Raw genomic sequence first — 21189 nt, 5'->3', positions numbered from 1 at the left:
ACTTCAGGGAATTGGCTAGTAAAAAAAAAGAAACCATCCTTTAGGAGGGGAGAGGCAGCTGGGGTGGTGGCAGGTTTCCCTGGAAGGCAGAGCTTAGCTTTAATTTCAGCTGTGCTGAGGGCTACTGGTTGGCTGCCTTGGATAAGTTAACATCTCAGATGGTCCATTAGCTCATCAATAAAATGAGGTTAAAATAAAACTTGTTTTAAAAAGCATACGGTTTGTCTGAGCCCAGCTCTGTCTCTCTGACCTCATCACCCGCCACTATCCCAGGTTACTGCTCTGCAGCACTGGCTTCCACACCCTACCCCAGTGCCTTTGCACTGGCTGCTCCCTCAGCCCAGAATGCTCCCCCTCAGATTGCCACGGGGCTCACACGCTCACCCTGCTCAGATGCCGCCTCTCAGCGAGGCAGGAACACCACCCCCAGCTCCTGATCCCCATTCTCGCTTCTTCACCACAGACCTCATCACTGACTGATACCCTCTTCTAGCTCTTCATTGCCTGTTCCCCACTAGAAGCAAGCTCCACACAGCAGGGCGGTTGTCCATCTGGCGCCTGCCATATTCTCAGTCGTTCAATTTATCGACAAAACAGCAAGGCTTTAATTAAAACAAGAGGTCATTATTAATAAAATAAGTGACACCGGAGAGGGTCTGCCCTGCTGTACCGATTTTCACATGACAATTCTGGACCTGGGTAGCCCGGGAGCGCTTTGTCACTGCAGCCCGGCACACGGAGCCTATCTGAGCACGCATGGCAATGAGGATGGCCCTGATTTGGATCCTGGTGGCCTTGTAGCCAGTGTGAGAGGTCAGGCTGGTGATGGGGCGCCCATCCCAGCTTGCTGGGCGGGGAAAAGCTTGTTTTTTGTCTGAGACAAGATCTTATCCTGTTGCCCAGACTAGAGTGAGGTATCATCATCATAGTCACAGCAACCTCAAACTCCTGGGCTCCAGCGATCCTCCTGCCCCAGCTTCCCAAGTAGCCGGGATTACAGGTGTGTGCCACTACACCTGGCTAATTTTTCTATTTTTTATAGAGATGGGGTCTCACTCTTGTTCAGGCTGGTCTTGAACTCCTGACCTCAAGTGATCTTTCCGCCTTAGCCTCTCAGAGTGTTAGGATTATAGGCATGAGCCACCACACCTGGCTGGAGCTGTTGTTTTTTTTTTTTTTTTTTTTTTTAAGTAAAAGAACCTTCTAGAGCTTCCTATCCTCTGTGAAATACTTTTTAAAATCACCATGACTTCACATTCACCAAGGGGGGTGTTGAGTGTCTCTGGGCCCATTTCTGCCTTCCCCAGCCCACCTCTCCTTGTGTCATGTAGGGCCAGCCCAGGTGGGCCTCTTTGGCTCAGCTGCCCGGCCTGCAGCCACTAGTCCTCTGCTTCAGCCTGCAGGGAGTTTCTGCTGGCTCCTTCCGGCTGCTGGCACTTGCCTTTAGTCCACGTGGGTCCCTGGCTAGGCCTGGGTCAGAGCTGGCTGAGGGCGTAGGCTCGGGCTGTGCTGAGGGCAGCGTCCAGGTCAGCAGCGCTTCCGGTGCCCTGAGCCACCACTCGAGAGCCCCAGGCCTTGCCCCCCATGTGCTTGCACACGGCCAGCGCCCAGGCCTCTGCTGTGAAGGAGGGCGTGGCACCCTAGGGACAGAATCAGAAGGGGAAGTGATGCAGAGCGGCCCTCCCTCACAGCATCCACTCAACGTACCCTTGAGAGTGGAGTCCCGGGTGATGGCACCCTGTCCCCAGCCCAGCACGTGGATGGGGGAGTCGGGCGAGGAGACAGGAGGAGGGTCGGGCTGGGTGTGTGTGGATGTTGATAAATGTCTGTGACTTTTCTGCAAAGGATGTGAGGCTGGAGAGGGGGTGACAATTAGGGAGCTTCACGGTGCCTTCTTAGGGCTAAGGGACTGTGTTTAGGGACAAGAGACAGCCCCATCCCTGTCCTGGAGTGTCCTCATACCTCACCTCTACCCAGCCCTGGCTCCCTTGTCTGGAGGAATAGAAGGCATGGAATCAGACAGCTGGACCAGGATGGGTGGGGGCGGTGGGCTACACCCCAACTTCCCTCACCTGGGCCACCTGGCAGGCACAGAGCACACTCCCCACGGGCTGGGGGCTGAGCAGGAGCACGGATGTGCTGGGAGCCTGCTCGCAGAGCTGCCGTACCACCTTCACCAGCACCTGCACAAGGAGGACAGATGGTGACCCTGTGGCTTCCCAGACTCCAGCGACCTCCCCGTCAGGACTTTGTCCTCCCCAGACCCTAGGGCAGCCTCCCTCTGCCGGCACTTACCGAGAGGGACTCGGCGGAGACTGTGTCCACGATCAGAGGCCCCTTCGAGTGCCGCCCCAGCAGCTCCTGGGTTTTCTTTGCAGCCTGTGGGGCAGGAAGGACAGCAGAGGGGTCAGGCTGAGAGGCAGGTTTCCAGTTAGCCCCCACTTCTGAACTGGGCCCAGCCCAGCCACCCCCTCCTGTCTTCTTCCCCGCCCCCAGCAGGAGTCATCAGCTCTGAGCAGAGATGGCAGGGGCTCTGCCTCAGGTGGCCTTTGTTTTGGGTCCCACCTGTGTCCTTCCTCACCTCCCTTGCCTCTTCCCTGGCATCATAGCTCCAGGGCCCTACAAACAGGTCACTGAAGGTGAAAGGAGGAAGGTCGGAGCACAGATGGGCCGGGAGGAGGCGGGAGGAAGGGGACCCACAGTCGAGGAGCAATTAGGGTTGAATGGTGTTAATCAAGTCAGCAGGCTTCCTAGAGGGACAGTCTGAACCAGACTTGGGAGCTGGGGACAGACAGTTTGGCAGGAAAAGAAGAGGGGAATGGCCTGGTGACGGCTCTCAGCTGGCAGGAGAAGGAAGAAGCTGCCACCCACCCCGTCCCCATGTGCTCACCCAGCCTCTGACTCTCCCCCCTGTCCCAGCCTTCAGGCTTCTCAGGGTGTGTGCTGGAGGGTCTCTGGGCACGTGCGGGCAGCCAACCCCCTTACCTGCCCCATCTCCAGCTTGCGGAGGGCAGTGTTGGCACGCCGCTGCAGCGCCTTCAGTGTGGCCTGCAGCTCCCGCCGCTGCCACTGGGGCATTGTGGTGGTGTCCACAGCCTGTGGCCAGAAGCAGTGAATCACCCTTGCCCTTCCCTGAGCCGCAGCCACTGAGGGAGGGACCACGCCCCCCACAGACAGCCACCTGGGCCAGCCGCAGCCCAATCCAACTGGGGTGTGGGGAGAGTTCAGGAGGGCATGGGGGAGGGAACAGCGCCAGGGGAGGGCGGGGGAACCCCATGGTGAGGGTGGCCCTCACATCAATGAGTCGTCCCATGTCCTTGGATAGCTGCTGCGCCTGCGCCACATCCCGGCTGCCCCGACTCAGCCGCTCTGCAGCCGCTTCCACTTCCTGGGCCAGACTCTGGCCCACCTCTCGGGCCTGCAGGGAGGGAACAGGATGGTCGGGGCTGCCAGGCTTACACTCGCCTCTCCAGGACAGGCGCTCCCACCTCATTGCTGGTTGGGGCCAAATAAGAAATATTTAACAATCAGGACCAATCAGGGCACCAGCACCAAATAATCATGGCAGATGCCAGCTGCCAGGAGTTGGTATGGCCACGTCGGCGAGCATGTTAAGCTCTGGCTCTGCTGCTGCACGTCCCTGAGCCTGAGGGTGTCAGCCGTGTGTGTGCCCGGCTCCCCGCCATACCCAGAAGTCTCCCGGACCCAGTGGCGTGCTGACCTGCTGGGCCTGCTCCCCTGTGACGGCCAGTAGGCGGGTGGTGCCCTTGGAGAGCTGGCGTTCCCCGGTGATGACCAGGTCCCCCACAGCCCCTGTGCGTAGCAGGTGCCTATGGGAGGAGGAAGTCAGGGGGATGATGGGAGAGAAGGGAGAGGCCTGAACCCTAAACCAAGGGCTGGTGGCTCCAAAGACCAAGGAAGGGTGGGGATCCAGGGCCCCAGGGCCAGGGCAGCACCAAGGAGTGACTCACGTCCCACAGCATAGCTCCACGGAGGTCTGCAGTGCAGCTTGTGAGGCCGGGTCCAACGCACAGGCCACGGGCACCCCCACTGACACCACCCGCACTGGGTCTGGGTATACCTGAGGTCAAGAGGGGACAGTCCCGTCAACCGCCAGAAAAAGAGGAAGAAGCTTCTGGGTATGCCCGAAGCAGGCATGTGATCTCCACCAGAAGGGCTCTGCTAACCTACCTCATCCAGAGAGCGCAGGCCAGGGACGTGGGCGGTGAGAGCCAGAGCCACTTCCTCCACGTACACGGCCTGGTCCAGCCCCACGGCCTCCTGCACGGTGCACTCCACTGCCCGCAGCTGCTCCGGGGTCAATGGGGCCTGGTGGGGTGGGGAGGGAATGGACAGACCACCAGGCAGTCAGCCCCATGCCTGCACCTGATCCATCAAACAGCAGCCAATGTTCACAGAACTATCCCCAGGTTCTAGCACAGTAGCTAGTGGTGGAGCAGACAATTCTTTTCCTTAGAAAGCCACCTGGGAGCTGGGCCTATTGGAAGCTGCGAACCTTTCACCAGGTATGAAAAGTTGATAAAGAAACAAAAGGAAGGCTCTGTCCGCAGGGAGCACGCAGGGGCAGCGCGGTGGAAGAGGAATACGGGACGGGACGTGGAGATGCAGGAGCAAGTAGGCAGGGGGGTGGGGATTCGTCAGCAAGACTTCAGAATCCTACATCGGCAGAGCTGGGAAGGCCCCAGACACTCTCTGGCCTGACCCCTCACTGGCACAGGAGCCTGAGGGGAAGGGACTTGCCCCAGGTCCCACGGTGGATGGGCAGCAGTGCTGGGCCCAGAGCCCTGGCCCTCAGACTGGTCAACCCCCAATAATACCAGACTGTCCCTCTTGAAGGCTGTCGCCTCACAGGAAGCCTGTCTGGGCCTGGCTCACCTGGGTGGCCACGTCAAAGCGCAGCCGCTCAGGATTGAGGTGGGAGCCCCGCTGCTCCGTGCCAGGGCCCAGGGCCTGCCGCAGTGCCCAGTTTAGCAGGTGGGTGGCTGTGTGCTTCTTCATGCAGCCCAGACGCCAGGCCTGAAATACTCTTGTTACCCGGGGTCCTGGGTGAGGGCAGGGGGTGGGGACGGTAAGGGAGCTCCAGGGTGTCAAGGACAGTTGGGGAGGGTCCTCACCTTATCCACATACAGCTGCACTTGGTCCCCTACCTGCAGGCACTCGGGGGCCACCACCTCATGCAGGATGAAGCCCCCGCAGACCTGGGCCCGGGCCACTGGGAACAGCACGTCCTGGAGAAGAACAGCGTGGAGGAGCTTGAGTGACCACCTGTGGCCTTTCTCTCCCCTGGGCTCCCACCCAGGCTCAGGCCTGCCTCCCACACAGATTAGCCTCCAGGGAGGCCGGGAGGGACACTCACCTGCTGCCCTGCCCGCACCAGGTAGCCACGGTCCGAAGCCTGACCCCCCTGTTCAGCATAGAAGTTGGTCCTGTCCAAGAGGAGGCCACAGTGCTGGCCTTCTCCCACGGAGGCCACAGCTGTCCCATCCTCTGTATACAGCTGTAGCACCTGGGCCTCACAGGTACCAAACTCTGCCAGGGCGCAGAATGGTTATCAGTGCTAGGCAAGGGCTGGGGATGTGGGACGTGGGCCTGTGCCTCAAAGCCAACAGGCCCTGGGCTGGGGGCACTTCCAGCTGAGGGCTGCAGCGACCCCTGGTGGTTACCCTGGGGAATGCACAGGGGCAAGCATCGATAGCCACTGTGTTTGACGTCTTTCCCAATCGTGGTCAAGCTTGTGGGTAACAGCCTCAGTCCAGGCTCTCACCATAATCCCCATTGGGTCCCAGACAGTAGTTGTACTTGGGGCTGTCGTCGGTTGGGGGCACCCCTCGGCGCTGCAGATCCCCCAGCGCGTGGACGTCAAGCCGCAGTCCCTGCTCCTGAACCGGCTCAGCCTGCTGTGCCCGATGCTGTGGGATGGGCGTGTGTACGGAAGAGTGCACAGAGCATGCAACGGCACTTGAGCCTCACAGAGCCCTGTCCCTGTCACACAGCTGTGTGCACCCTGCAGCCCTGTCTGGAAGAAGACCTCCGAGCTTGGCCGGCTGCTAGAGAGCCTGGGCCGGCTGGTGAACCACCCACTGTGACGGTGCCTCATGCTCAGGGCTCCCTGCCCACTGCTGCCCCAGGAGGCCCCCCTCCAGGACGCTGTGCTGGTGTCTGCTCTTCTATTTAGCCTATTGCCGGCTGGCGTTCCTCTCTATGAGCTGTGGCCTGAGGTTTTGGAAAGCCTGTCCTATCACCTTCATAGTCGAGGGGACAGACCCTGTGTCAGCCTCTTGATTCCTCCCAATGGCTGCAGCTCTTCCCCCGGAGCTCAGGGCTAGGGAAGGGGCTGATGTGCCCCAGCAGAACCCAGCATTGGGGTGCCCCCGCCTGTACCTGGGCCTCCTCCTGGGCTAGCCGCTGCAGCCCGGCAGTGTCCAGCTGCACCCCCTTCTCCTCCAGCATCAGCTCCACCAGGTCCAGGGGGAGCCCCAGGTTCCCAGACAGCGACAAGGACCAGGCCACTTCAGCTTTGAGGAAGGAAGACAAAGAATGTTGCAGAGGGGAGGGGAGAAAAGTGAGGGAGAATTAAGGCCAGGGTTTTTCTAACCACAGGGAAGCCACCAGATGCCAGCACAAATGCCCCCTCCCCATAGCGGTAGTCCCAGAAGTGGAATCACTTTCAAGCTTCATGACCCAAAGCCTAGACTACCCAGGGTACTCCCTGGGCACATGGCTTCAGTCTAGCCATGAAGCCAATCTGGGGAAGCAGGGACAGGGGGCAGAGGCAGGGCTAGCTGGGCAGCGTGGGAGTGGGGACAGGCAGGGTGGTGTTCCTGCCACAGAAGGGTCTGGGTGTTGGCAGGGGAGTATGGGGAGAGAGGAGCACTGGGTGGGGGCAAGCCCCTCGAGCACAGGCTCGGTAGCCCACTCACCAGGGAACACATCTGAAGGCCCCAGGCGCCTCACGGTCCGATCTATGATCCGCCGACCCCGTTGCAGGGAGGCCAGGAAGGCCGCCTCGTCCTCCGACACCAGGCTGGCTATCTGAACCCGCGAGTGGCAGAAGTGGAGCTGGGTCTCCTTGGAGGGAGGGCCTCCCTCCACAACTCTCCGTCAGCCCCTCCCTGCACCCCGAACCCAGTACCTGGGCTGAGTTCTTCTGCAGTTCCGGATAAGCCTCTCCCTGGGGACGTGGCGAGGGGTGAGGAGGTGTGGAAGGCGACCAGCCCCTTCTCCACCTCCCCACCCTGGGCCTCCCCCAGGACACCTGCCCTGGAGGCTCAGACACACTGAGGGACAGGGGGAGGGACCCAAATGGGGAATCGGATTCCCTGTGGGGTGGGGTATGGGCAGAAGGGTGTCCCAAGGTCAAAGGCTCAGCAGGTTGGGCAAGGAGGCTCTGGAAGACCCCCTGTTTCTTGTGAGCAAGTACAGCTTTCTCAGGCTGCGGCAGGACGCTGGCTGGACACTCACAGCGCGGAGCCCTGGTGCCCGGCCTGGGGCGCTGTCTGGGCTCAGCAGTAGGCTCCCTGAGTGCCAGGAGGCCCAGAGGAGGGAGGAGGCTGTGCGCTTACCAGTGTCTGCACCACGACAGGCACCAGGCTGCCCAGGAAGCCGGGTGGGGCCTGCAAGACCTCCGTGGAGAACCGCACAGCGCGACGGAGGATCCGACGCAGAACCAGCCTGGAGGGGTTCAGAGCCCAGACGTGAGCCCCCGCAGCCCCTGGTCAGCAAAACGGGGAGTGGGGAGGACAAAGTCCAGAGTGCCTGCTCGCACCCTCAAACTCTCTCCTCCCCATCCCTCCTACCAGCTCAACCCCACACACCTCGGCTTTTCCTTCCCTCCTCGCCCCTGCAATGCCCAGCGCCCCCCCTTCTCCGTAGCCCTTCCAGACTCACGGGGCGCCTGACATCCCAGGGAGGACTCCGTCGGCGATGCAGACGCTGAGCGTGCGGATGTGGTCTGCCACCACGCGGTACGCCATGTCTGTGCGCCCCTTGTCTGCCTCCCCTACCCGGCCCAAGTAAGGGGGAGCCCCGCAGCCCTGAAAGCAGGAGAGAAGGAGACGCGCTGCGGGCCCTGCCTGACCTGGCCCAGGAGGATTCTCTTTATCACCTGTAAGGCCTCAGCCCCAAAGCCAACCGCACCCAGAACGGCCATGCCAGTCTGGACTGCAGGCTGAGAAGGCTCACAGAAGGGGGACCAGTCCCGGCCCTCGCAGGCTCACCATGGGTACTAACAATCACCATCCCTGTGACCATTTACTGAATTTCTACCATCAGAAGGGGGCAGGTACTTGCCCAACGTGACATCCAACCCCCAAACAGCTGGTTCTGGGAGGTATTACTAGCTTTGCTCTAAAGAGCAGGAGGCCGAGGTCAGAGGAATTTAGTGAGAGGAGTCCACGCCACTCAACAGGAGCAGATCTGAGATTTAAACCAGGCCTGTCGCACTCCAAGAGTTCCCCACTACCTTCTCCAGCCTCCACCGTCTTTATGGGGGGCATGGTGGGAGGCTGCGTATAAGAGTGCTCCCAACAGAGAGCTGGATTCGCTCAGCTCCACACCTGTCTCTTCCCCGAGCTTCCCCATCTCAGTAAGCAGTCGTGTCATTCGATGTGTTGCTGAAGCCCACAACCTGGGAGACGGCTTTGATTTCTTCCCCTCCCCATCCAATCTATCAGTGGGTTATTTTGCTTCTACCTCCATGAGATCTCTCAAATCAATCTACTTTTCTCTACTTCATCAACCACCAGCTGAAGCCACGCCCTACGGCCTCTTGCCTGGACTGATAATAGCCTCCCAACTGGATTCTCAGCTTCTACACTTGTGTCCCTCCAGCTCATCATCCACATAGCAATAGGAGGAGGTTTTAAAAGTATACCTTAGATCATGCCCCCCTCCCCCACTTAGAGCCCTTCTCACCACACTTGGAATAAAAGCCCCACTTTGGATTTCAAGGCCCCTTAAGATTGGACTCCTGCCTTCCTCTCTATGGTAGATTGTTTGCAAAAGTGGTCCCTTCCTGTGCACATGCCACTTTGCACTTCCTGTGCACATGCCACTTTGCAAGCACTTTACAGCTGCTTCCCACCAAGGGATAGAATCTATTTCTCCATCCCCTGAATCTGTGCTGGTTTTGTGACTTGCTTTGGCCAACAGAATATAGTGGAAACAACACTGTTCTGAGTCTAAGCTTCTGCTCTCCTTCTTGGAAGTTTGCCCAGCTGTGATACGGGCGAGCCCAGGATAGCCAGCCAGACGACGACAGACACATGCCCAGTCACCCCCAATTCCCAAACTGACAGCCAGCCAACCCTCAGAAGAGCCTTAAAAAAAAAAAAAAGAGCTGCCTTGCAGCTGACCACAGATGTATGAGTGAGTTCACACAAGGCCAAAAGAATGACCCAGCTAAGCCCAGCCTAAACTGCTATCCTCAGACTCAGGAGCTAAATAAGTGGTTGTTGGTTTAACCCTTTGCACTCACTTGCTTTTTTCTCATTATCCACTTGACATTATCCACACTCGACATCCGAGTGCAAAGGGTTAAGCTACTGAATGTTAGGGTGGTTAGTTATGCAGCAAAAGCTAACTGGCACACACTCCAACTACATCTCCTGTATTCTACTTTAGCTGGCTGCCTGCCTTTTTGTTCTTGACCTAGTCAAACCCTTTCCTGCCTTAAGGCCTTGGCACCTGCTGTGCCCTCTGCCTGGAATGAGCTTCCTGTGGCTGAGTCTTCCTCTTTCAGGTCTTAGCTCAAAGGTCTTCTCCTTGGTGAGCCTTCCCCAAACACCTTTTCTAAAATTCCTCTTACCCCATTCCTCCTAATTATTATCACCCATGTTTACTGCCTGTTCACAATCTGTAAGCTACTATCTTGTTCTTTAACATATTTTTTTATTGCCTATCTCTCATGCTAGAATGTAAATCTAGCATGAGAGATAGGCTAGATTCTAGAAATCATTTTCTAGATGATTTCTAGAATCTTTAGAAATCATGATTTCTAGATGACTTCATTTTCTAGAAATCATCATCTAGAAATCATTTCCATGATTTCTTTTCCGTTTACTGCTGTGTCTTCTGTACCAAGCACAAAGAACTTAACGCAAAGTAGGCACTCAACACATATTTTTTTGAATAAGCAAAGGAGGGAAGGAGTCAGGAGCAACGTTAAGTAATGAGCAATGAATCCCAGTCTCGTGCCTGACACCCTGGGATCTTTGGGTGGTTACTATCCCCAGATGCTGGGAACACTTTGGATTCTCAACAAAGATGGAAAGCAATGGGGCTGAGTGCTGGTGACGAAGAGGTCAGAGGGGCTTCTGGAAGGGAAGAGGCAGGCTCACCTGGTGTATGGCGTTGAGCAGTGGGGAAAAGAGGTCAGTGTCGTAGGTGGAGGGTTTGCCTTGCAGCACAGCAACCAGCCTCTCCAGGCCCATTCCTGTGTCCACGTGCCGCTGGGGCAGGGGCTGTAGGCTTCCGTTTGCCTCTCTGGCCAGGGGAAGGTGTGCAAGGACAGGAGTAGAGGCATGAGGAGAGGCCCAAGGGGGGCTGACAGTGGGAGGAACCAGACAGGCAGTGTGGTCCCCTCCCCCAACATCACATGATGATGGCCTTGGGTCCTGTCCTTTCTCATAAAGGGCTATCTCTACCTTCATCCCTTACTCAGGCCCTTGCCTGGAACCCAGACATCCCCTTCTGGGACAGAATTCTTTGCCCTTAGGAAGAGACATGTCAAGGAGAGAAGAAATCCCAGAGACCATCAAGTTCAACTCCATCATATGAGAAGAGGACAGAGAGTAGCAGTGACTTGTTTAAACTGTCACAGGCAAAGACTAGGATTAAACCAGTTATTATGTGAAAAGTGCTTAGGAATGTGCCTGGCACATAGTAAGCACCTTTTAAGTGTTTGTCATTGTAAGAAATGGATCCGAGACCTCTGACTGCCACCTTTTCCACTTCCAGCTAGGGATTCTCCTCCTGCTTCAGCACCCCGTTACCTGTTGTATTGCATGAAGACCAGATTCCAAAGCTCGACCAGCTGGGGGGCTCCCACCCCACCAGCCAGGTCGTAATGGATCTCGGTACAGGGCCCACAAGGGCCAGTATCCCCCATCTCCCAGAAGTTCTCTTGTGGGCCGAAGGAAAGCACACGGCTGGCAGGCACCCTGGGGAGAAAGGCAGGTGAATGGTGGGAGACGGACAGACCCAGAAGCTGTGACCCTTTTTGCCATGAGAGCCCCTCTTTCAAGTCCCAGCTCAGCAAGGGCTGAAAAGGGCTGGCCCCATAGTATCCTGGGATATGCTGAGACTCTGAGGACCGGTGCTGGTATCTCTATTTTCTAGTCCTCCTGTCCTCTGGCAGAGAACATAAAGAAGGGGTTGACTTACCCTAAGCTGAGCCAGATGTCCCTGCTTTCCAGGTCTGGGTGCAGCCCTGCCTTGGGGTCACCACCAAAGTAGGAGACCCAGAGCCTGTTCTCAGGGATCCCATAGACCCGAGTGAGCAGTTCCCAGGCCATGCTGCAAGCCTCCTCCTGCAGCAGAAACCAGCACGGGGTGGAGAGAGGAAGGTGCATGAGAGGGCGGCCCCACTGAAGTGCCAATCAGGCCATGTGAATTCAGTCCTCAGCTTAAGACAAAACCATTCCCCTTGCCCATCTTGTTCCCAGAATAATCCATGACCATTTCTGCCTCTTGAGTTTTTTCCTTCCCAGAAAGCTTTCCCCCTCTTCTAAATCCTATCTTCTTTCAAGTCCCAGAACAAGTCTCACCTTCTCCATGAAAACCTCTACCCACTCTAGCCTGGGGTAACCTTAACTCCAGTTAGGATGTTAGCATTACTGTCTGATCATTTATCCATATAATTTTTGATCAGCCATCTCCCAGGAGGCACGGTCTCTGCCCTCAAGGGACTTACAAGCCAGGCAGGGAAGTGAGATACAATTTCTCTTACACATCCTCAACTAGCACATCGCTTCGGTATCTGGTATGGGGCCCCGCCTAAGCAGACAGGAGAGTGAAGACAGGACTAACCTTGACTCCTTTCTTGGCTGATCACTGACCGTTTCAACCATTTGTTAACTCCAGAGCTCCCTACAGACTCACCTTAAAATATTCACCCGCAAAGGCCCAATTGCCGAGCATCTCAAAGAAGGTGTGATGGGAAAGGTCTCGGCCCACATCTTCCAGGTCGCTGTGGCGTCCTCCAGCTCTCACACATTTCTGGCTGTTGGCCACCCGTCGGAAGCCTGCCATGTCGCTTCGTGGGTCCACGGTGCCCAGAAAGATTGGCTTGAACTGGAGGCACACGAAGTGGGGAAGAAGAGAGAGATATCTCAGTTCCTCAGAGAAGGGAAAGGTGGGGAGTGGGGAGAGAGATGGCTGTTGAGACTGAAGGCTGACTATGTGTTCCTGAGAGTCCAATGTGGTCTTGGTCTACGGGGGCAACCTGGGAACCTAGGGACAGCCACCTCTGGTATGTGGCGGGCAGAGAAGGGATAAATAAATCATGAATCACAGACCCTCTGCTAGTAAATTCAGCAAGGTAAAAGAAGGAGGAATGTGTTGGTAACTGGAAACAGAGCATTGAAAAGTGGCATCCTCCATCTCAGCTTCTTCAAACACACCCAGTAACTTCAGGGTACAAAACTGAGACCACATTTAGTAGGGATCTCAGGCAGCCTCTGAGGTTAACTTATCCCGCCACCTTTCCCTGCATTTTACAAACAAGGACAAGGAAGTCTAGAGAAAGTAAGTGGTTAGAGAACAGTACCTATCACAGAGTAGGTGCTCTGTAAACATTTATTTAAAGAATGAGTTATCTTTATTTAAAGAATGAAACTAGATTTCCCCCACCAGTTTGCCCCCACAGGACTCCGCACCCGCCATTCCTGCACCTATAATCAATCCCAGCCCATAAATTCAGCTCTTGTCAAGCCCTTCTCAAACCCTAACTATATATACCCCGAGCCCCGCCCCCAATCATTTTACCCAACCACGCACCGCCCTCTTTCCCCAAAATCTACGAGCTCCGCCCCTTGCTTCTTTTGTCCAATCCCGTAGCGCCTTTCTCATCGGAAAAACTCACAAACCCCGCCCCCGATCAGTACGACTCCGCCCCAACCTGGTTCATGCCTGCGTTGACGAAAAGCAAACTGGGGTCGCCGCGGGGCCGCACGGAAGCGGAGGGTACCAGCCTGTGGCCATGGCGGTCCCGGAAGAAGCTCAGGAAGGCGTCCCGCACGGCTGAAGCCTGGGCTGGAGGGGGCTCGGATGAGATCGGCCGGCGGCTGGGGCCCAGCCATGGAGGCGACCTTCGAATGGCCCGCCGCAGCCGCCCGGCTGCAGCTGCCACCGACGCTGCCATCTTAGCTCCGGGCAGTGACTTCGAGGTCAAAGAGTGACGTGGGAAGGAATCCAGGCGCTTCCTACAGCGGCCCCTGGCGATAGGAGGACTCAGGGAGGCCGACGCCGCCTGGGTGGAAGTGATTAGGAAGGGAATACCACTAGCACTGCGCCTGGCACATCATAGGACCTTAATTCATTCGGTTTTAAACAAATACTCGTTGAGGACCTGCTATGTGCCAGGCATTATCTTAGGCGTTTAGGGCACATCAGTAACACAATTAACGAAATGCCCTGCCCACTGAAATCTATATTTTAGCAGTAATTGTTGTTAAGCATATTGATTTTGCGAGGTCACAAATGGGGTTGCAATGAACAGGTATGGGTTCAGCTTAGTGTGTGTGTGTGTGTGTGTGTATGTTTCATCTGTGTTTTTCTAGGCTGAGGAAAGAAGGCAGAGTATGCCAAGGGAATGTTAGCATTCACTCAAGAGAAATTCAACAAATATTTATTGAATGCCTACTATGTGCTAGGCACTGTTCTAGAGATGGCCGTTTTGTCCTTAGGGTCTAAAGCAGGAGTCTATAGAAGACACAGAAGCCAAACGGATCCGCTTTACTAATTGCTTGAGAACATTTTGTCTTTTTTTTTTTTTTGACACAGAGTCTCTGTTGCCTGGGCTAGAGTGCCATGGTGTCAGCTTAGCTGACAGCAACCTCAAACTCCTGGGCTCAAGCAATCCTTCTGCCTCAGCCTCCCGAGTAGCTAGGACTATAGGCGTATGCCACCATGCCCAGCTAATTTTTTCTATATATATTTTTAGTTGGCCAATTAATTTCTTTCTTTTTATAGCAGAGACAGAGTCTCGCTCTTGCTCAGGCTGGTTTCGAACTACTGACCTTGAGCGATCCTCCGGCCTTGGCCTCCCAAAGTGCTAAGATTACAGGCATGAGCCACGGTGTCTGGCCAACATTTTGTCTTTTAATTTGCCTGAGGATTACAAAGAATCCAGGGTGTCAGGCAGGACCAAACTGTTGGCTGACAGCTACAGAGATCTCTTCTCTAATCCTCCCAATGCTCTAAGGTTTTGTGTGTTTTTGCTTTAAGGTAAGAGACATACCTGTCCCACCTCCCCCTTCTGTCTTTCCATGGTGACAGCTGTAGCTGTTACCAACCCTGCAGCCAACGCAGACCCTGTAGGTGCAGCCAGGATCCTCATGGGGATTCACCTAATTCTCTGTACCAGGTGTCCTCAAACTACGGCCCTCCAGCCACATGTGGGTGTTTTTGCCTGTTTGTTGTTTTACTTCAAAATAAGATATGTGCAGTGTGCATAGGAATTTGTTCATAGTTTTTTTAAACTATAGTCTGGCCCTCCAACGGTCTGAGGGACAGTGAACTGACCCCCTGTTTAAAAAGTTTGAGGACCCCTGCTCTGTACCCTTGGTTTGGGAAATTAAACACATTGGGAAGACCGGGTGCTGTGGCTCATGCCTGTAATCTCAGCACTTTGGGAGGCTAAGGCTGGAATTTGAAGCCAGGAGTTAGAGACCAGCCTGGGCAACATAGCGAGACCTAAGCATGGTGGTGTGTGTCTGTAGTTGCAGCTACTTGGGAGGTTGAGGCAGGAGGATCACTTGAGAAATTCGAGGTTGCAGTGAGCTATGACAACACCACTGCACTTCAGCCCAGGCAACAGAGTGAGACCCTGTCTCCAAACAAACAAAAAAACAGACTGGGGAAGAGAGAAGAGAATTTGTCAAGGTTAAAGCTCAATAGAGGTAGCCTGGCTGAGGTCAGTGTGGCCACTGAGAAGGCCTTAGCCATCCAGGTGGTCTCTTTTAGCCACCAATCTTTGGATGTTATGTTATTTGAGCACTTTTGAAACATGATTTCTTTGGGGAATGTGTGGTCTACTTTGGACTTGCGTTCCTTTGGCAGTGGTAAATTCTCAACTTCCTATTCTGACAGAGTCTATTAATGTCTGTCCAATGACGCCTTGTTTCTCCCCTTGCCCACACAGATTAAAGGTGTTGTTTTGAAAGTGTGTTTTGCCTGTTTTGGCTTTTCTGGTTTTTCCAGTGTTTCTGGAACAGGAACCTACAGCCAGATGGGGATTTCTGTGAGACTGATGATCTTGAGACAAGACTGTGAAATTCTTTCCCAAACTGAGAAGGGAGTCTGTTGCTATATAAACCTAGCAGGGCCTCTACCCAGTACTGACATCAACTTTTTTTCACATTTTGCCCAGAGAGTCTTTGTGCAGGAACTCCATGTTTTAGACTAATGTGGATCTCGTGTGGAGCCATGGATTTTTAAAAAACAGCTTTATTGAAATATAATTTACATACCATATAATTCACACATTTAAAGTACACAATTTTATACTTTGTATGGTTTTTAGTATATTCATAAAGGTATGCATCCATCACCACAATAACTTTTAGAACATTTTCCTTATCTCCAAAAGAAACCTGGAATCCTTTAGCCATTAACCCCCAATGCCCTCATCCCTTCTAGCCCCAGGCCACCACTAATCTATTTTCTGTCTCTACAGAGTTGCATATTCTGGTCATTTCATATAAATGGAATCTTATAATATGTGGTCCTTTGTGACTAGCTTCTTTCACTTAACATAATGTCAGGGTTCATATGTGTTGTATCATGTACTGTGGATTTTTAGAAAAAAAATTTTAGTTGTTTTCTGTCTGAAGTATGTTTTCCTTCCATCTTATTATTTTGTCCTTGCCATTAAAAAAATGATCATTTTTTCATTCTCCAAGGTCTATATGTAAAATAAAAGAAAAAAAAAATAAAAAAAAAATGATCATTTTCTTTTCTTTAAATGTATGTTCTGGGCCGGGTGCAGTGGCTCACGCCTGTAATCCTAGCAGGGATTGGGAGGCCCCTGGGAGGCCAAGGGGGGCAATTGCTTCAGGTCAGGAGTTCGAAACCAGCCTGAGCAAGAGCGAGACCCCATCTCTACTATAAATAGAAAGAAATTAATTGGCCAACTAATATATATATAGAAAAAATTAGCCAGGCATGGTGGTGCATGCCTGTAATCCTAGCTACTCGGGAGGCTGAGGCAGCAGGATTGCTTGAGCCCAGGAGCTTGAGGTTGCTGTGAGCTAGGCTGACACCACGGCACTCAGTCTAGCCTGGGCAACAAAGCTAGAAAAAATAAAAGCTCAAAAAAATAAAAATAAATAGATGGTAGTGGGCTATCAGAATTTATTAACATTAGTGTCACTAAAGTTGGCACACAACCCCCCACTGGTAAATTTGACTGGCTAATTAAAAACAAAGCAAAACAAACAAAAAAAACCCCAAGTGATGTTCTTTGGTGAGTCAATCTCTTTTGTTTAGTGTTTCCCAGTGAACCAAAGTGGTTCTTGTAGGACTGGGATGTGTCTATTCTGGTCTGCCACTGTCATCTGCTGAGGAAGTTAAATTTAAGTTCTGCAGCTTCCCAAGATAGATGGAGGTGGAGACAACTCACCAGACAGGGAAGTTACTGACCTGTGAAATTCTCTCAGGAGCACTGATCCACTGCCTTAGGAGTTGTAGGAATTTCATTTTGGCGTTTCAAATGCAAATGGGGTCTGTTTTCCCGGAGCTATTCAGCCGGGTTATGCGAGCACCGAGCACTCACACTGTTGTTAAAGACAGGGCTGCTCTGTCTTCCCTGGAACTGGGATTTCCTTTATGTTGCCAGTTGACCTACTTGTCTTGGCAGGTCCAAGGCACCCATTCTTTGGGACCCCTTTTTCACCTTGTTTGAAAGAAGGAACACTTTTATTCTGGGAGTGGAAATTGTCTTTTCTGGTTCCCCCGTCGGCTTTGAGAGCAGGAACTAGAGGTCAATGATGCATTCTGTCCTGAACTGATGGTCAGAGAAGACAGGAAGGAATTTTCACCCTTACTGAACTTAGGGAACTCAGCGGTGGGAATTTCCTCTTTATACATCATAAAGGTTCTCTTTTGGCGTCTAAGTTAAAAATTCACCCTACCTACAAGGGGCGTTCCTGGTTTGATGTATTTATTTGTGGCATTGCCTCATGTGGGTTGTGAAAGCAACCAACGCCTGTCAAAGGTTGATATGTATAGGGATCTCCTGGGTTCTTGTTCAAAATGCAGACAGTGGCTCTGCAGGTCTGAGGTGGGGTCGAAATTGTGTGCATTTCTAGCAGGCTCCCGGGTGATGCTGTCGCCGCTGCTAGTCCGCTAGACCACAGCTTGAGTGACTGGGATGTAGTAGAGAACTTGGAGGAGAGACTGGACACAGGCGTTAGGAATCGTTCTTTTGCCAACGCCCAGGGCTGGGTGCCCTTAAATGCCTCCCTTTCTCCTAGGAGCGGCGCTCGCCCGGAGCCCTGGGTGGGGCCGGGGGCTGGCGGTGCGCATGCGTGCTCGCTGACACCCCCCCTCCCCCCCTCCCGGCGTCTTGGGTGGGAGAGGGTGGCGGTTGCGTCCGCCTGTTGCTTAGCGACGCGGAGGTTGTTGCGGGCCAGCGCGGGAAGGGAGCGGCGCTCGTGGGAACCTGGCGAAGGCATCCGGGCGCGCCTATGGCCGGGTGGGAGCCGCCCAGGATGAGGAATTCAAGGATGAGTGGACCCTGGAGGGTCACAACGCTAGGCGTTTTATCCTTATGCATTCATTTTTAAATACTGTAGTGGTGGCACCCGCGCAGTGGCTCACGCCTGTAATCCCAGCACTTTGGGAGGCCGAGGAGGGAGGATCAATTGAGGTCAGGAGTGTAAGACCCCCGTCTCTACAAATAATAACAATTAAAAAAAATTTTAGCTGGACCTAGTGGCTCGGGCCTGTAGTCCCAACTACTCAGGAGCCTGAGGCAGGAGGAGGATCACTTGAGCCCAGGAGTTCAAGGTTGCAGTGAGCTCTGAGCACACCACTGTACTCCAGCCTGGGCGACAGAGCAAGACCCTGTCTACAAAATAAAACAAAACACCCCACACTTTAAATGGTTATATAAATACCTACATAACGTTCTCGATTTTGCCTCTTGGCCTGCAAAACCTAAAATACTTACTGTCAGGCCCTTTAAAAAAAGTTTGCCAAATCCTGCATTAGAGGTGTTTTTTTTGTTATTGTTGTTGTTTTAACTTAAAAAAATCATACAATAAAACAAAGATGTAGAAAATCAAGCAAAACAAATATATGGATTAATTATTAGAAGGTAGGCCGGGCGCCGTGGCTCACACCTGTAATCCTAGCACTCTGGGAGGCCGAGGCGGGTGGATGCTCAAGGTCAGGAATTTGAAACCACCAGCCTGAGCAAGAGCGAGACCCCGTCTCTACTATAAATAAAAAAGAAATTAATTGGCCAACTAATATACATAGAAAAAATTAGCCGGGCATGGTGGCGCATGCCTGTAGTCCCAGCTACTTGGGAGGCTGAGGCAGGAGGATCGCTTGAGCCCAGGAGTTTGAGGTTGCTGTGAGCTAGGCTGACGCCACGGCACTCACTCTAGCCTGGGCAACAAAGTGAGACTCTGTCTCAAAAAAAAAAAAAAATTATTAGAAGGCAAACATTCTTGTATCCACTACCCAGGCCATGAAATAGGACTTTGCATCCCCCCAGGAGCCCTCCATGGACTCTGCCCCAACCCCAACCACCTTCCTTCTCCCAAAGGTGACCACTACCCTGACTTTCATAGGAATCACTGCTTTGCATTTCCTTATAGTACATCACCCAAATGGACATCCTTAGACATTATCGTTGTACACAGTTTTTTAAAAAAATTGACTTTGTGTTTTAAGTCTTTTGAATTATAGGTTCCCTTTTCATCCTCTTTTTTTCCTTACAATGCAGAACCAGGGAGGTTTGACTTGTAGAGTTTTCCACAGTCTAAGTTTTTGCTGACTGCATATTCAGCATTCCGGTCACATTCGTCATGTTCCTCTGCCTTCTCTATTTCATGCAAATTAGCATCTGGATGTAGAGATTTGATTAGACACAAATTTGGATCCCTTTGGCAAGACGACAGATGGTCTTTCATCAGAGGGTACATTAATGTTTGGTTGTCTGTCTTGCTGTAATTTTAGCAGCCGCTGATACCATAATGCCTATGCCTGCTAATCCACTGGAGGTTGTAGCATGGTGATATTCTAATTCTATCATCTCTTTTTCATTTATTAGTTGGAGTCTTTTTATGAAGAGATGCTCCCCCAATCTATTATTTGTTAAGCAATGAAATGGTTAATGTAGAAAAAGCTAAATGCTTAATTTTTCCTGTTTAATTATCAGTGTTGAAGATAATGAATTTGTTTCCTACCACCCTTCAAAGGTGAGCTACTATCATATTTTCAGTATCATTGTGAACTCATGGATTTCAGCATATTTGATGGTTTCAGTCCATTGCAATCACAGCGCTATCTCCATTAAAGCTTCAACTGCCCCATCTTTGGTCCGTGGGAACCTTTTTGATTTGGCTTCTGAGTCCTTTCGACGTGACTCTAGTAGTCTTTGATAGTTTCCGTTATGACAAGATATTTTGGGCCCGTTTTGTCCGTTTCTTGCCCCAGACATGGAAGCAGCTATTTACTAAGTCCTGGCTACTTTTAGTGGGAAATGGTATTTCACAGCTACAATCTATGTGCCAGGGATACTTATTACTACTGGGTTGGTCATTGTTCCTAGATTTTTATAGAGGACAGAGATAGAGGGAATATATATTTACAGATAAAGTGTTTCATTAGAGGATTCTAAGCAGGGCAATGACATGATCTGATTTATGCTTTTGAAGCATCTTTCTATTGAGGGAAAATGGACTCTGGGGACAAGAGGGGAAGCAGGAAAGCCTGTTAGGATGTTGTTGACATCCAGGAGAGAGGTGATGGACAGGATTGCAGCAGTGGAGACAAGAAGAAGTGGTTAGGTTCAGGCTCTTTGTGGATGGGATGCAGGGATAGAGGAAAAGACTAATTTCTAAGTCCTGAGCAGTGGGATAGGTGGTGGTGCCATTCCCTGAGCTGGGAAAGCCCGGGGAAGCAGCAGGTCTGCGGCAGGGAAATAAACAGTTTGCTTTGAACATGTTAAGTTTCAAATTAGACATCTATGTGGCCATGTCACTTGATGCTGGATGGGAAAGTCTGGCGCACACAGGCAAGATTTGGGGGTCACGAGCACATTGGCGGTCCTACGTGAGAAAACAACCATCTAGAAGAAGAGCGGGACGGAGGAGAAGGGAGGAGGATCAGGTCCTGGGCTGCTTCCTGAGGGGCTGGAGTAGGAGATGCTTGCAGGAGAGGGCAGTCAGGGCCAAGAGGAAAACTGGAAAGAGTGTGGTCACACCAAAGGCTTGAGAAGACCATATTCAAGAAGGAGGGAGTGGCCGGTCATGTCTAGTGCTGCTGAGCGCTGAGCAAAAAGAGAGTGGAGACCTAACCAATGGATCGGGCAAGGTGGGAGTAGTTTCACTGGGATGGTGGGAAGGAAAGCCCACTTGGAGTGAGAGAGGAGGGGAGGCAAGAAGGTGGAGACAGAACGTATAGACAACGCTGGAGGAATTTTGCAGGGAAGAGAAGCAGAACAAATATAGTAGAGGCCGGAAGGGACTGTGGGCTCTCCAGAGTACATTTATTTATTTTTAAGAAAAGCAACATCAGCCGGGCGTGGTGGCTCACGCTTGTAATCCTAGCACTTTGGGAGGCCGAGGCGGGCGGATTGCTCAAGGTCAGGAGTTCGAAACCAGCCTGAGCGAGACCCCGTCTCTACCAAAAAAATAGAAATAAATTAATTGACCAACTAAAAATATATATACAAAAAATGAGCCGGGCATGGTGGCGCATGCCTGTAGTCCCAGC

At 52.7% G+C, this 21189-nt stretch overlaps 1 protein-coding gene across 1 annotated transcript; it reads right to left on the bottom strand.

The window, feature by feature from the left end:
• Positions 1 to 581: 581 nt before the first annotated feature.
• AARS2 (alanyl-tRNA synthetase 2, mitochondrial) lies at positions 582 to 13388 on the bottom strand. The gene is made up of 22 exons (XM_012743383.3): positions 13139 to 13388; positions 12121 to 12312; positions 11404 to 11549; positions 11013 to 11180; positions 10359 to 10503; positions 7909 to 8054; positions 7584 to 7692; positions 7154 to 7192; positions 6942 to 7053; positions 6403 to 6536; positions 5786 to 5930; positions 5378 to 5550; positions 5136 to 5249; positions 4897 to 5037; positions 4192 to 4329; positions 3972 to 4081; positions 3722 to 3830; positions 3296 to 3418; positions 2986 to 3096; positions 2296 to 2379; positions 2073 to 2183; positions 582 to 1640 (listed from the first exon to the last, which is right to left on the bottom strand). The coding sequence occupies exons 1-22, from the start codon at positions 13379 to 13381 to the stop codon at positions 1476 to 1478; spliced, it is 2958 nt and encodes a 985-aa protein (XP_012598837.2). The 5' UTR covers positions 13382 to 13388; the 3' UTR covers positions 582 to 1475.
• Positions 13389 to 21189: the final 7801 nt, after the last annotated feature.

Source organism: Microcebus murinus, chromosome 5 (assembly GCF_040939455.1).
Source record: "Microcebus murinus isolate Inina chromosome 5, M.murinus_Inina_mat1.0, whole genome shotgun sequence".
NCBI classification, from domain to species: domain Eukaryota; kingdom Metazoa; phylum Chordata; class Mammalia; order Primates; family Cheirogaleidae; genus Microcebus; species Microcebus murinus.
Note: the sequence above shows the minus strand (reverse complement) of the source record. Positions and strands in the feature narration are given on the sequence as shown.